Source organism: Eubalaena glacialis, chromosome 4, assembly GCF_028564815.1.
Source record: "Eubalaena glacialis isolate mEubGla1 chromosome 4, mEubGla1.1.hap2.+ XY, whole genome shotgun sequence".
Taxonomy (NCBI): Eukaryota; Metazoa; Chordata; class Mammalia; order Artiodactyla; family Balaenidae; genus Eubalaena; species Eubalaena glacialis.
Window position 1 is genome coordinate 112,912,611 of NC_083719.1, and position 14,471 is coordinate 112,927,081.

At 35.4% G+C, this 14,471-nt stretch overlaps 1 protein-coding gene across 5 annotated transcripts in view; it reads left to right on the forward strand.

Annotated features, from left to right (window-relative positions):
* SEC24A (SEC24 homolog A, COPII coat complex component) overlaps window positions 1-14,207 on the forward strand; it is a 58,405-nt gene extending 44,198 nt beyond the window's left edge. For all 5 annotated transcript variants that reach the window (XM_061188185.1, XM_061188186.1, XM_061188187.1 and 2 more), the window contains 8 exons: window positions 677-850; window positions 3,738-3,848; window positions 5,501-5,676; window positions 9,201-9,338; window positions 11,854-11,958; window positions 12,284-12,376; window positions 13,535-13,638; window positions 14,064-14,207. In XM_061188185.1, coding sequence (XP_061044168.1) covers window positions 677-850; window positions 3,738-3,848; window positions 5,501-5,676; window positions 9,201-9,338; window positions 11,854-11,958; window positions 12,284-12,376; window positions 13,535-13,638; window positions 14,064-14,178 — 1,016 coding nt within the window. In that variant the 3' untranslated portion in view covers window positions 14,179-14,207. The remainder of the gene's footprint in view (window positions 1-676; window positions 851-3,737; window positions 3,849-5,500; window positions 5,677-9,200; window positions 9,339-11,853; window positions 11,959-12,283; window positions 12,377-13,534; window positions 13,639-14,063) is intronic.
* Window positions 14,208-14,471: the final 264 nt, after the last annotated feature.

Here is a 14,471-nt window from a genome sequence, read left to right on the forward strand (position 1 = left end):
TTATTGGCTAGAGTGGCTTATAGAACTCAGAGAAACATTTTAATTACTAGATTACTGGTTTATTTTAAAAGGATATAACTCAAGAACAGCAAAATAGAAAAGATGCATAGAGCAAGATATAGGGAAAGGGAAAGGGCATGGAGCTTCTGGAGATTCCTTGCTCTCTTTGAGAGCTTCACTCTCCCCAAATCTCCATGTATTCACAATCCCAGAGCTCTCTAAAGGACCCCATCCTTTTGGGTTTTTATGGAGGCTTTATTACATAGTCATGACTGATAAATCACTGACATTTGGTGATTGATTCAACCTCTAGCGCCTCTCCCTCCCTGGAGGTAGTGGTGGTGGGGTTGAACTGGAAGATCTAACCCTCTTATCATATGGTTGAATCCTCTGACAACCAACCCCCATCCTTAGGTTACCTAAGTGCTTTCCAAAAGCCACTTTGTTAACATAGCAAAAGATACCTTTATGACTCTCAGCACTTAGGGAATTCTAAGGGTTTTAGGAGCTCTGTGCCAGAAACTGGTGAAGACCAAGTATATATTTCTTATAAACCACAATATCACATCTAAACTTTTTAATTTACTCTGTGCTATTCTGATAAGTGACAAGGATAAAATGTAACTATCTATATGTAGGTATATATAAATCATTTTGATATATTTTTCTTTTCTAGGTCTCTCCATTCATACTTTCCATGGGAACTTCTTTGTTCGGTCCACAGACTTACTGTCTTTACCCAATGTAAACCCAGATGCTGGGTATGCAGTACAGATGTCGGTGGAAGAGAGTCTTACTGACACTCAGTTGGTTTCCTTTCAGTCAGCACTCTTGTATACATCCAGCAAAGGTAAGTTTTTTTGTTTGTTTTACTGTGGCAAAAACACATAACATGAGATCTATCCTCTTAACAAAATTTAAGTCTAAAATACCGTATTGTTAACTATAAGCATAATGATATAGCAAAGGTAAGATTTTTGATTTGGCCATGTAGTCTATGGCTTGTGATAAACTCCTTGAGAGTCTAGTTAGTGTCTGAAATATGTTCTGGTAATACAACAGTCAATAAAACTGAATTAAAAACCTTTTTCTCATAGTGCTTATTCTAGTAGGGGAGACAAACAATAAAGAGGATACATAAGTAAAATAGTAGTATGTTACATAGTAATATCAGTTAAGGAGAAACAGAAAACAGGTGAAGGGTTTAAGAAGTGCTGAGGGGATGGTTTTTTAAGATAGGGTTGCCAGGAAAGATCTCACAGAGGGTGACGTTTGAGTTAAGTTTTGAAGGAGCTCAAATGAAAGATAAACAATTTTTAAGGGTATAATTTGTTTAGTACTAATTAATTTATAATGTGTTTTGTCCTAAAGATGATGTGAAGGCTGGTTAAATTTATTTTTATTATTTTAAAGATTCACAGCTCTCACCCTATTCTGTTTTGTCTCCTTAAAAAAGGTTTTGGAAGTGTTTCTGTGCTATGTCTACTGACCTTCACAGCCCCACCAAAATCTATAAAAAGTGTATAATACAGATATTTTAATGAAAACCTTTAGTATGAGAGAGGTCCAGTTTTTGTACTATGATTGTAATACTGCATACCATAAATGTAAAAGTAAGATGGATTTCTATCTCTAGGTATCATTTTTTATTTGACAGAAGAACATCCCAATCCTTTTTCTGCTCATTGATTTTTCTTAACATTAAAAAAAAACTAATATATAATTGACCTATGGTAAAATCTACCATTTTAATATATAGTTCCACAAGTTTTGACAAATGTGTGTGTGACCACCACCACCACAATTTAGGTATCACAATCTGTTCCATTACCCCTCAAATCTCCTCGTGTTTTTGTAGTCATTTCTCTCCCATCCCCAGCCCCTAGCAACCGTTGATCTGTTTTCTGACCCTGTAGTTTTGCCTTTGTAAGACTGTCTTGTGAATAGAATCATACAGTAGGTAGCCTTTTGTATCTGGCTCTTTCACTTAGCATAGTGCATTTGAGATTCATCCATATTGTTACATCCAGCAGTAGTTGTTATTTTTTATTCCTAAGTAGTATTCCATTGTACCCAGTTTGTTTATTCACTTTCCAGTTGAGGTACATTTGGGTTGTTTCCAGTTTTTGGCAGTTTCAAATACAGCCCCTATAAACATTTGCATGTGGATTTTTGTGTGAGCATAAATTGTGATTTCACTTCGGTTAATACTTTTTCAGTGTTTTCGACAGATGGCTAGGTTGTATGGTGAGCTTATGTTTAACTTTTTAGGAAGTTGCCAAACTGTTTCCTAAGTGGCTGTACCATTTTGCATTCTCACCAGCAGTGTATGAGAGTTCCAGCTGCTCTGCATCCTCACCAGCATTTGCTGTTATCAGTGTTTAGTTTTTGTTTGTTGTGTTTGGTTTGAGGTTTTCTGTTTGTTTTGTTTGTCTGTTTTGCCATTTTACTAAAGTATAATGATATCACTTTTAGTTTTATTTCATGTTTCCCAAATAACTAACATTGGATATCTTTTTATATATTTACTATTTGAAATTTAGTTTATTTCTAATGTTTTGTTTTTATGGAAAATGTGATTATAATATCTATCCATGTCCACAAATCTTTGTCATTTCTGAAAATTTCCCTAAGATGGATTTCTAGGATTGGAAATAGAAAGTATAGAGATCAACTGTTTAGAAAAATCTTGGTATTGCCAGATTGCTTTTCAGAAATATTTTACCAATTTGTAGTCCCATCCAGTGCCCTTTTCATTTCAGCCTCTGATTTTGTGTGCGTGTATCTGTGTGTGTCTGTATCTATGTGTGTAATAGTTGTTGTTGCCAATATGATAGGCTAAATATTGTATCTTATTTCTTTTAGTTATCAATGTTTTTATCTAGACTGGAAGCACTAAACAATGTTACCCTTTTTTGTAGATATCACTTCTTCTCTTTAAAAATAATTTGTATGAGCTCCTCCTAGATACAATTTCATTAGTCTTCATGTGTCCCTGCAGGTTGTAGTGTGGGTATCCTCTCTAGTTTTTTTACTTGTTCTTTTTCTTTGTTGTTCAAGGTCTTGCTCATTAGAAATTTTTTAAAGATTGACATGATATTTGATATTTTATGGCTCTCAAAAGATTTTCATTTTTGTTTCTTGTATTTATTGATTTTTATTGTTGTGGGTAGTTACCAAAGAGGAAGTATTGTGACTTTTAGTTGATTTCTTCCTTTTTTTTTTTTTAATGAAAGCTTTATTTGTTTGTCTGTTTGTTTATAATTTGGCTGTGCTGAGCGGCTTTAGTCTATTTCTTTTAAATTTTTTTCCTGTGATTAAAAAGAAACATAAAATTTCTCTGGACTTTAAATATCAAAACAAACTCTAGAACACATCTTGGAGTAGTGTTGTTTTACAGTATGTGTATTTTCCCAAAATTGTTTTTACGAAAAAGGATAAAGTAACCAAAAAATTCAGAAAAGAAATTTTTAAGAAGCTAGCATGTTACCATCATTTGGATATGATCCCTGTGGTCTTTTCAGTAATACCTTGAAGAAAAATAATTTTGTAGTAAAAAAAATAAAAGAAATAATGCTTTAGAGTTTTCACGAATTAAAGTTTTGATACTGTCCCTGCTTACTATATATAACCCTGTTTGGTTCCAAATTGAAAAGAACTGATTTTTCCGAGTAACTTTAATACAAACTTTTTTTATAGTGCTGTCCCTCACTATCATTTGTGTGTTTTGTCCATAGGTGAAAGAAGAATTCGTGTTCATACTTTGTGTTTGCCAGTAGTTTCAACTCTAAATGAAGTCTTTCTTGGAGCTGATGTTCAAGCAATTTCAGGGTTATTGGCCAATATGGGTAAGAATTGTTATCACCTATTGCAAATATATTGCAAGTAGTAACATTTGAAATATCCATATAGTTTTGTTTTCCTTTAAATAATTAGCTTTACGATTTCAATATTTTGGATCCGGTGTATGCCTGCTAAGTAAATGGATCTGCTGCAGATAACCAGATCTTTTTTTTTTTTTTTTTAATTTAAACAGCTTTATTGAAATGTAGTTTCAGTTTATTGAGATACAAGTGATATAACAATCACTTAACCCATTTAAGTATACAATTCCATTGTTTTGAGTAAATATATACAGATTTGTGTGGCCATCACCTCAGTCCAGTTTTAGAACATTTCCGTCACCCCCAAAAGAACCTCATGTCCATTAACACTTACTGCTCACTCCCTTCTTCTTCCCTCACTGGCCTTAGGCAACCACTAAACTGTTTTCTGCCTCACAATCTGCCTGCTATGGACTTAAATAACCATGTTTTCCTTAATGTCTTCCATCTCAGATAGAGTTGCTTTCTTGGATTTTTTTTTTTTTTTGGATCCTTTTTTCAAATACATAGAGCTTAACATCATTTTGTTTCTTGCTCCCTTTCTCCTTCAGGGATGACTACCAGTGGGTCCATTTGCTTCAAACTCAAATCTGCCTGTAATAGGAATAATTACCTATTTTCTTGAATTTCCTATTGGGAAAATTTTTCTTTAATGGAACATGGTAAAGAATCTAACCTCACTTTAGTCTCATGTGTTGTCAAAAGTTAAAAACTGTGACCTAAGAAATTTGAGGGTCATTGCCTTTATATTTCGTTGAACTGGTATGTTTTGGTAACAGTGTGATTATTATTATTTTCAGCAACAACTATATATCAGGCAGTATTTGTGGATTTTAAAAAAATCTTCACAACAAATATTAGTTCTGTTATTAAATTTGGTTGATCCCAATAGGCACTTTTTTTCACATTTTGTCAAAATCTTTAAAATCAGGATGTCTTCAGTTGATAGAGTCTTAGAGTTACTGTTGATCAGGTAACAGTAGTCTTCATTCTTTCTTGCTTATGTACAAATTTGGTCATAGCAGTTAATAACATCACTTCATTGAGTGTATTTTTGATAGCACATGAATTGAGTTTAGTAGTAGTTTGAGAAGTCTTCAAAACAATTATAGTGTTTTTAGTATTGAAGAAATTTTTTGAGTATAAAGAAAAGCATAAAATAGTGGCATGACAGATGATGAAGATCATCTAAATAGCCAAGAGTTCTTTCAATAAATATGAAATAAAAATTCTCTGTGTTAAGAAAGCATGTGTGTTTAATTGCAGAGTTTTTTCTTTCTCAATGATACATAAAATAAAGTGGTGGGTTACAATTAATAACATCTTAGATTTGGCGAAATACAGTTTTCCCATTTTACAGGTAAGGATACTGAGGCTCATGAAGGTTAAATTACTTGCCAAATATTCATACTGCTAGGAAATAGCAGAACAACATTTCAACACAGGTTGGTTTGATTTTGCAAAGTATGTGCTTTTAACTGCTATGTTTGGTTCCTTGTGTATGTAATAACTTGAGAGAGAATTTGTATAATTAAAAAAAACTTTTCTTTCCTTAACAGTGGGGTAGCTAAACTTCTATCTTTTTTCTCTTTTGTCCCTACCTCAACCTCTGTTAGCTGTTGACAGGTCTGTGACTGCCAGTCTGAGTGATGCTCGGGACGCCCTAGTGAATGCTGTCATAGACTCTCTTTCAGCTTATCGTTCTTCAGTCCTAAGTAACCAGCAGCATGGACTTATGGTTCCTTTTTCTTTGCGGCTTTTCCCACTGTTTGTGTTGGCGCTCCTTAAACAGGTAAAAGAATCAGAATCAGAAACTAACACAGTGAAAATGTCAACAGCCAAAGTTTTTGTCCTGTGAACCACTAAACATTGTATATATAACTTTACATCAGTTAAGTTTTCTGAGGACAGGGACCTTAACTCCTATTGTATCTTAAAGGATTTGTAACCAAAAAAATTTACAAAATACTGATTTAAAGTATGTGCTTTCTTTGTAAGAGAAGCTCACTGATGAAGTATTCACTGATGTTATCAAAGATGCAAATGATCAGTTTTCCAGTTTTTCAAAACAGGAACTGTATATTTTACTGCTAGAGCAACAAGTCACACACGAGACTCTTCTTATGATGCTTTCCTGCTCCCTACAATATTTCAGCCATATTTCATTTCTTTTTTTTTGTAATGCAATTACTATTTATTTATTTAGGCTGCGTTGGGTCTTCGTTGCTGCGCACAGGCTTTCTCTAGTTGCAGCGAGCGGGGGCTACTCTTCATTGCGGTGCACGGGCTTCTCATTGCAGTGGCTTCTCTTGTTGAGCACAGGCTCTGGGCGCACGGGCTCAGTAGTTGTGGCACACAGGCTTAGTTGCTCTGCAGCATGTGGGATCTTCCTGGACCAGGGCTCAAACCTGTGTCCCCTGCATTGGCCGGCAGGTTCTTTAACCACTGCGCCACCAGGGAAGTCCCACATTTCATTCCTTAATCTTACAAATGCCTTCTCATACATGTGTACCTATTTCCATGATCTGCATTATGCTTTCCTATCCTTGTCTTTGAGCTCAAATGTTGTCTCTCTGGCAGTTGCCTTTCCTTCTGTGACCCGGTAGCTCTTTGTGCATATATTTATTTATAGAGGACTTTAAAAAAAAATATTTATTATTTATTTTTTTATTTTTTATATTATTATTTATTTGTCTCCCCTGCCTACCTTTTGCCCATACCCCTGGCTCCTGAAAAGAGAAAAAAAGGAAACTCTAGCCTGGTGGAGGAGGCTTATTTTTCCAATGTCCAAAATATAATGTCCTTAGAAAACAAACATGGTTACCGAAGGGGATAGCGGGGATTGCGGGGGAGATAATTAGGAGTTGGGGATTAACATACACACTACTATATATAAGATAGGTAAATAACAAGGACCTACCGTATAGCACAGGGAACTATACTTAATATCTTATAATAACCTATACGGGGCTTCCCTGGTGGCGCAGTGGTTAAGAATCTGCCTGCCAATGCAGGGGACATGGGTTCCAGCCCTGGTTCAGGAAGATCCCACATGCCGCGGAGCAACTAAGCCTGTGCACCACAACTACTGAGCCTGCGCCTAGAGCCCGTGCTCCACAACAAGAGAAGCCACCGCAATGAGAAGCCCGTGCACCACAACGAAGAGTAGCCCCCACTCACCGCAACTAGAGAAAGCCTGCGCACAGCAACGAAGACCCAATGCAGCCAAAAATAAATTTATATATATAAAAAAGTAACCTATACTGGAAAAGAATCTGAAAAAGAGGAAACGGAATCACTTTGCTGCACACTTGAAACTAACACATTGTAAATTAACTATACTTCAGTTAATAAAAAAATGTCTAAACTTGTAGACTTAGTATAACTTTCCCTTATAAAAGTTTATTAAAAAGCTCATGTTAACAGATCACCTGGGGAACCATCCCAGATTCCAGGATGAATTAAGGACTGCTCTTGTCAATTTGTATACTTTCTGAACTCCAGCATTGGCCTGTCAAGTGTATGTTGTCTCTTCCAGGCAAGAAGGGCAACCTGTTACACATTGATAGAAATAGCTTTTGAATCTACTTCTAGTTTCTTTAACTCAAATTATGTATTTCCACTTCTGATATAATGTAAATGCACAGAGGTTACATAAATACTTAAATTTTAACATTTAAGAATCTGAGCTCTTCCCTCTTCAGGTCTTTCATTAAATGCTGTCCTTCACTGAGGCCTGCCTCCTCTCATCTCCCCATTTAATATGCAGTACTCTCATCCCATCTCACCCTGACATTCTTTATCTCTCTTTCCTCCTTTGTTTTTCTCCATAGCACTTCACTGAAATACCACATATTTTGCTTGTTTATTATTTACTTCTCCCTTACTAGGATTTTTGTCCACAAGGACAAGGATTTTTAACTTGTTTGTCTACCACTTTGTCCCTGCATCTAGAACAGTTCTTAGTACATAGTAGGCCCTCAGTAGATATTTTTTCAATGAATAAATGGAACTTCTTTCATTTCCCATAGTACTCTTTCTTTAAGAACCTTTTCTCTTCTTGCTTATTTATAGTCAGTGCATTTGGTTTTTTTTATTTGTTTTATAAAAAATATTTATTTATTTATTTGGCTGCACTGGGTCTTCATTGCGGCATGCAAGATCTTCGTTGCGGCATGCGGGATCCTTAGTTGTGGAATGCAGGATCTAGTTCCCTGACCAGGGATTGAACCCAGGCCCCCTGCATAGGGAGCACAGAGTCTTAGTCACTGGACCACCAGGGAAGTCCCAGTGCATTTGTTTTAAGGCATACTTTCATTGCTGTCATCTCTCTGCCTCTTTCTATTCCTTTCCATCAATAGAAATGGCTAAAACCTTACCTCAGAACTTCATTATTCTTCATGGAGCTAATATTCCAGTTGAAACTCACAATTACTTATTATCTGTATTCTGCTAAGCAGTTGTCTTCAAATTATTAATTTTCCTGATTGATTTGTGAGCTTTGTTACATTATTTAATTTCTCTAACTGTGGGAGAAACAAGGATAGTTAACCACCATTAATCATCACCCAGCTTTTACAGAAACTTAGATCTTTGGTCCTTTATATTTCATACGTGTCTTTATTTTGTCATCTGCAATATAACTTTATCCTTCTTGTGATGTTATTTAGATTTTTACATCACTATTGCTATATGGTAGATAGAGTGTTTAGATCGATTTCATTGATTAGGAAACAAATGCTGGAGAGATTAAATGACTTTGCCATGGTTAGATAATTTGTCAAGACTTTCAGGTGAGGATATAGCCACAGTTTAATAGATGTGTGTGACTTATTAAGATATATATATATATATATATATATATATGTATTTTTTTTTTTTTTTGGCTGCGTTGAGTCTTCGTTGCTGCACGCGGGCTTTCTCTAGTTGTGGTGAGCAGGGGCTACTCTTCGTTGCGGTGCACGTGCTTCTCATGTGGTGGCTTCTCGTTGTGGAGCACAGGCTCTAGGCGTGCGGGCTTCAGTAGTTGTGGCTTGCGGGCTCTAGAGTGCAGGCTCAGTAGCTGTGGGCTTAGTTGCTCTGCGGCATGTGGGATCTTCCCGGACCAGGGATTGAACCCGTGTACCCTGCATTGGCAGGCGGATTCTTAACCACTGTGCCACCAGTGAAGTCCCAAGATATATTTTTGAAAGAATAATTAACGGTAAATTTGTTAATTCTGTCTGAAGATATTCTTTTAACAACTGGTATTTGCAAAATTTTTTATATATTTGTTAAATACCTTTTTTTTAATGGGGGTGTATTTTTTTGTTATAGAAATCATTTCAGACTGGGACAAATGCATGTCTAGATGAACGCATTTTTGCTATGTGTCAAGTGAAAAATCAGCCTTTGGTTTACCTTATGCTCACAACTCATCCCAGTTTGTATAGAGTTGACAATCTCTCAGATGAGGTAAGATTGATTCATTTTTTAGTTGCTTTTACTTGAAGGTTTATAAGCCTAATTTTATTGAATCCACTGCAGAAATGAAGAAAGGTGTTTTCTTTGTTAAAGCTTTTCATTTTATTCCTATATAAAGAAATTTTGGTTTGGGGAAGCTCCTGAAAATAGTACCTTTATTTAAGTTATTAAAATAATAAACTTTACTGTTTATTTAAGACAAATCTTTAGAGCAGATCTAAGTAAATGAAGAGATTGTCAGATTGACCAGAGCAACCTATGATTTATTTATTTAAGCAAATTGATCTGAAAGGAGTATCCCTAGAGTAAAATTACACTTAACTTAAATACCTCAGGTCAATGTTTAGTGTAATGGTGTTCCTGAATTAAAGAGAAAATATTTATCTAAGTTGTAACATTATTTTCCCTTGATAGGAAATTAACCTGAGTTAAAGCTACAAGCATGAAAATGTTAAATCATAACCTTTCTTCCTACATTGTGATCAAATTAGGATATATATGTTGGAAGTAATATTTTGGTTAAAACCTTTTCGGAGTTTAAAGATTTTAGGATACCTTGCATAATAAAGGAGAAATTGCCTGTGAAATTTGAGGTAACTTTTTAGCAAATGAAAACTGTTGATGACATTATTAGTTTGTATTACAAAAATAATAACTCAAGATTAATCCTGTGTTTGACAAGTTCAACTAACTGGACCTATCTTTTTCTCACATTAAAAAAAAGGCAAATTAACATAAAAATACAAATGCAATATATTAGATGTGTATAATACGGAAACCACTAGAAAGAAGAAAAATAAATCACTCATATACATTCAAAGACAAGCACTACTAGGACTTTCGGTGGTGTATTTATCAGGACTCTCTTTTTTGCAAGTAAGCTTAGGAAGGAAAGGGGACTGATGTGTCACTCAAACACAAACCACACGAAAGGCTAGGGTATAACTAAACTCAGGTCTAGCTCAGATTCATAGACTCTCTTGCATTGCCTTGTTCTTTCAGATTAGCCTTTTCTACAAGACTAGAAAACAGAGCCACTGACAGCTTCCCATCTTTATCACCAGAGAAGGACAAGGCTCTCTTTTCTTAGTTCACATTAATTTCTGAATGGCTGTATTTAAGTTATAGTCTCTCTTGCTGCCCACACACCCTAAGGCCAGAGGTCTTAAGGTGCTGTGATTAATAGTTCCTGGTAGAGCTAAAGCCTTATCAAGGTAGTACCCCTTGACAGGTCAGTATTTTATTTACTTTCTCCTTTAGATAAGGTTAATTAAGTACCAAGTTTTAGTACTTAAATCAACTTTTGGTCAAAAATGAATCGTTATAAATATTTAAAGGTGTGTGTTTGTGTGTGTGTGTTTTAAGATGGCAGTACTATACTCAATTATAAATGAAAACCTTCCATTTCTGGCCTTAATAAATATTAAATTGGAGAGAACTATTAAAAACTCATTTGCATTAGACTTACTCTTCCCTCAGGATGTGTACATTGATCTAAGCCATGCAATCATCTGTTATTATTAACTAAATTCCAGACTTTATTTGGATCTCACTAATGTCATTTATCCATTCAGGATACGTGAATATTGATTGCATTTATTGTATTAGTTTTTAAAATAATAATTAAGATCAGAAATTATTTTGGCTTTATTGGGATTCATGGTGACTTTGTTTAGATAAGTGATACGTATTTCTTCCTCTTCTTTATATTTAAATATGAATAATTGTGATTTACCTAAATAAGTTCCAAAGTCTCAGAGGTAACACTCATTACAATTTTTGTTTGTTCAATTGTGGCTCCCTATTACCTGTATCTAAAAGCTTTAATCTTTTTTTTACTTTATTTATTTATGTATTTATTTTTAACATCTTTATTGGAGTATAATTGCTTTACAATGTTGTGTTAGTTTCTGCTGTATAACAAAGTGAATCAGCTATATGTATACATATATCCCCATATCCCCTCCCTCTTGCATCTCACTCCCACCCTCCCTATCCCACCCCTCTAGGTGGTCACAAAGCACTGAGCTGATCTCCCTGTGCTATGCGGCTGCTTCCCACTAGCTATCTGTTTTACATTTGGTAGTGTATATATGTCAATGCCACTCTCTCACTTCGTCCCAGCTTACCCTTCCCCCTCCCCGTGTCCTCAAGTCCATTCTCTACGTCTGCGTCTTTATTCCTATCCTGTCCCTAGGTTCTTCAGAACCTTTTTTTTTTTTTAGATTCCATATATATGTGTTAGCATACGGTATTTGTTTTTCTCTTTCTGACTTACTTCACTCTGTATGACAGACTCTATGTCCCTCCACCTCACTACAAATAACTCAATTTTGTTTCTTTTTATGGCTGAGTAATATTCCGTTGTATATATGTGCCACATCTTTATCCATTCATCTGTTGATGGACACTTAGGTTGCTTCCATGTCCTGGCTATTGTAAATACTGCTGCAATGAACATTGTGGTACATGATTAAAAGCTTTAATCTTTTGCTTAATTCTTTAGGGCGCAGTCAACATCAATGATCGCACTATACCTCAGCCACCTATTCTTCAGCTGTCAGTGGAGAAGCTGAGCAGGGATGGAGCGTTCCTCATGGATGCAGGCTCTGTGAGTAGTCTTGACTGCGCTGGATTCTTCTCTCTGCATACTGTTACCTTCATTCCGCTTAATATTTCTCTTCCTTAACAGATTATATGCTATTTAATCTGTATATTTTTGTATTAGCCACTTCTCCCTCCATAGTCTCCTTTCATGCCAAGCATAAAATGTCTCATCATGGTAAATAGTAGTTATCATTACTTCAGTTGAAGGCTGTACAATCTCAGTAAACATACTCATCTTTCTGATCTTTTGAAACATAGTCAGTGGTTAAAGGTAAGTCAACAGCTCACTGTTAAACTACATCTCAAAATAGTTTTCTTCCCGTCCCTAGGTACTAATGCTTTGGGTTGGAAGAAATTGTGGACAGAATTTTCTCAGTCAAGTTCTAGGAGTTGAAAACTATGCATTAATTCCACAGACTATGGTAAGATTATGTAATTATAGTGATTGTAGTAGGCTTAAAGGCATTTCAAATGTGGCAAAACATGAACATCCTATTTTGAAATCATAGCTATATTTTAAAGGCATTCTTTAGGTTATTTTGCATCTTTGACTGACTTATTCTTATGTGTGTGTACTATTTTAGGGAGAAAGTAAGGAATTTAGTTAATGGCCAAAAAAGTTTGCTGCTGTTGGCATTAGTGTTAGGGCTCTTTTGTTTCTGTGTTTTGTGCTTTTGCAAGTGATTTCATTGTTCTTTGGCAGGGTCCTTTTAACCACTGCTTTGGAGTAAGAACTAAGCTAATTTCCACACAAGCAAATGACTTGTGACCAGTGTCAGTTGGATTTATATTGATTATTGGACAGTGTAATAGTGGACTCTCTGTCACTAGCTCTGTGACCTTGGTCAAGTCACTAACCTTGACTTGACCAGGTTTGTCAAACCTGGTCAAGCCTCGTTTGTAAAATAAGAATGCTATTGCTTATGGAGGAGTATTTGAAATAACACATGAGAAAGCCTGTGTGAAACTATGTACCATTTGGATAGCTGTGAATTTTAAAGTTAGAATTAATTATAACATGGTCTTATTTCACATCACATTTTTCAGTTTCAACTCTCAGTTTGTCACCAGCTTTGGAATATGTTTTGTCAGCATCTTTTCATATTTATGGGTTTAACTTCATTTATAAAAGTCATTAGGAGATTTATATATTTAAAAGACATATATGTCAGGATTCTATCTAGGATAAGCTTAATGGCTGGTCTGGATGACTAGGCATTTTAGGTAATAAGGAGATAAGAAATGGTTATATTTGTAATAACTGCCTGAATGGATCAGTTAATTCTAGATGTTATAATGTATAGTCTGTGGCTACTTCAGTGGAACAGTGGCAGAGTTGAGAATTGCAACAGAGACCAAATGACCTGCAAACCTAAAATATTTATTATCTGTCCCTTTAAGAAGTTTCCAACCCCTTACTAGAAAACTGTGGTATACAGAATCTCAGGCTCCTCCCCAGACCTCCTAAATCAATGTCTGCGGTTCAGCAAGATCCCCAGGTGATTCATATACAAGATGAAGTTTGAAAAACACTGTAGATGATTAGAATAAGTTGGATGTTGCTGGTTTTTGTTTAATAGACAGACCTTCCAGAACTTGATACACCAGAATCTGCCAGAACAATAGCTTTCATCTCTTGGCTTAGAGAACAGAGACCATTTTACCCAATACTTTATGTAATAAGGTAAGTTGAATTTGTCATTTACTGATAGTGAAACAATTTGGCCTTGCAAGGATCTGTTTTGAGTCCTTGTGACTCAAATATGTGTGACCTTTTGCTTAAGCAAACTCTTGATTGATTGATTGATTGATTGATTGATTGATTTGGCCACACCGAGCAGCTTACAGGATGTTAGTTCCCCGACCAGGGTTGGAACCCGGGCCCCGGCAGTGAAAGTGCAAAGTCCTACCCACTGGGCCGCCAGGGAATTCCCGCAAACTCTTTAGAAGAATATAGGAAAAAAAAATTTTTTTAATAAATAGTACTAAGTTATGCTTTATATCCAGTTATTAACAAAATGTGTGTCAAAAGCTTTGTGACAAATCCACTGTTTATGTTACTATTACATTTTGTCTAACGTATGTGAATATTTGTCTTTTATCCCTAAGGGATGAGAGTCCAATGAAAGCAAACTTCCTTCAAAACATGGTAGAAGACAGAACAGAATCTGCATTATCATATTATGAATTCCTCTTGCATATACAACAGCAAGTGAATAAATGAACGAATGAAGATACTTAGTAATTTCTAAGGAAAGTTACAATAATGCAGAACACCTGAAAATGTGTAATACTTTCCTTTCCTATTAGGTTTGTGGACTAATGTGATGATTATATGTTCTCACTGTGATCTCAACAAACTATAGCAAATAAAGGAACACAGCAAACATGCAACTCTGAAATACTGTATTTTTCAAATCAAAATATATCTACATATGATTGGATACCTTTTTTCCTTTGCTGCCAATTATGTTTGAGTTGTTATGGATTGAAATAAGACAGTATTACAGAGGCAAA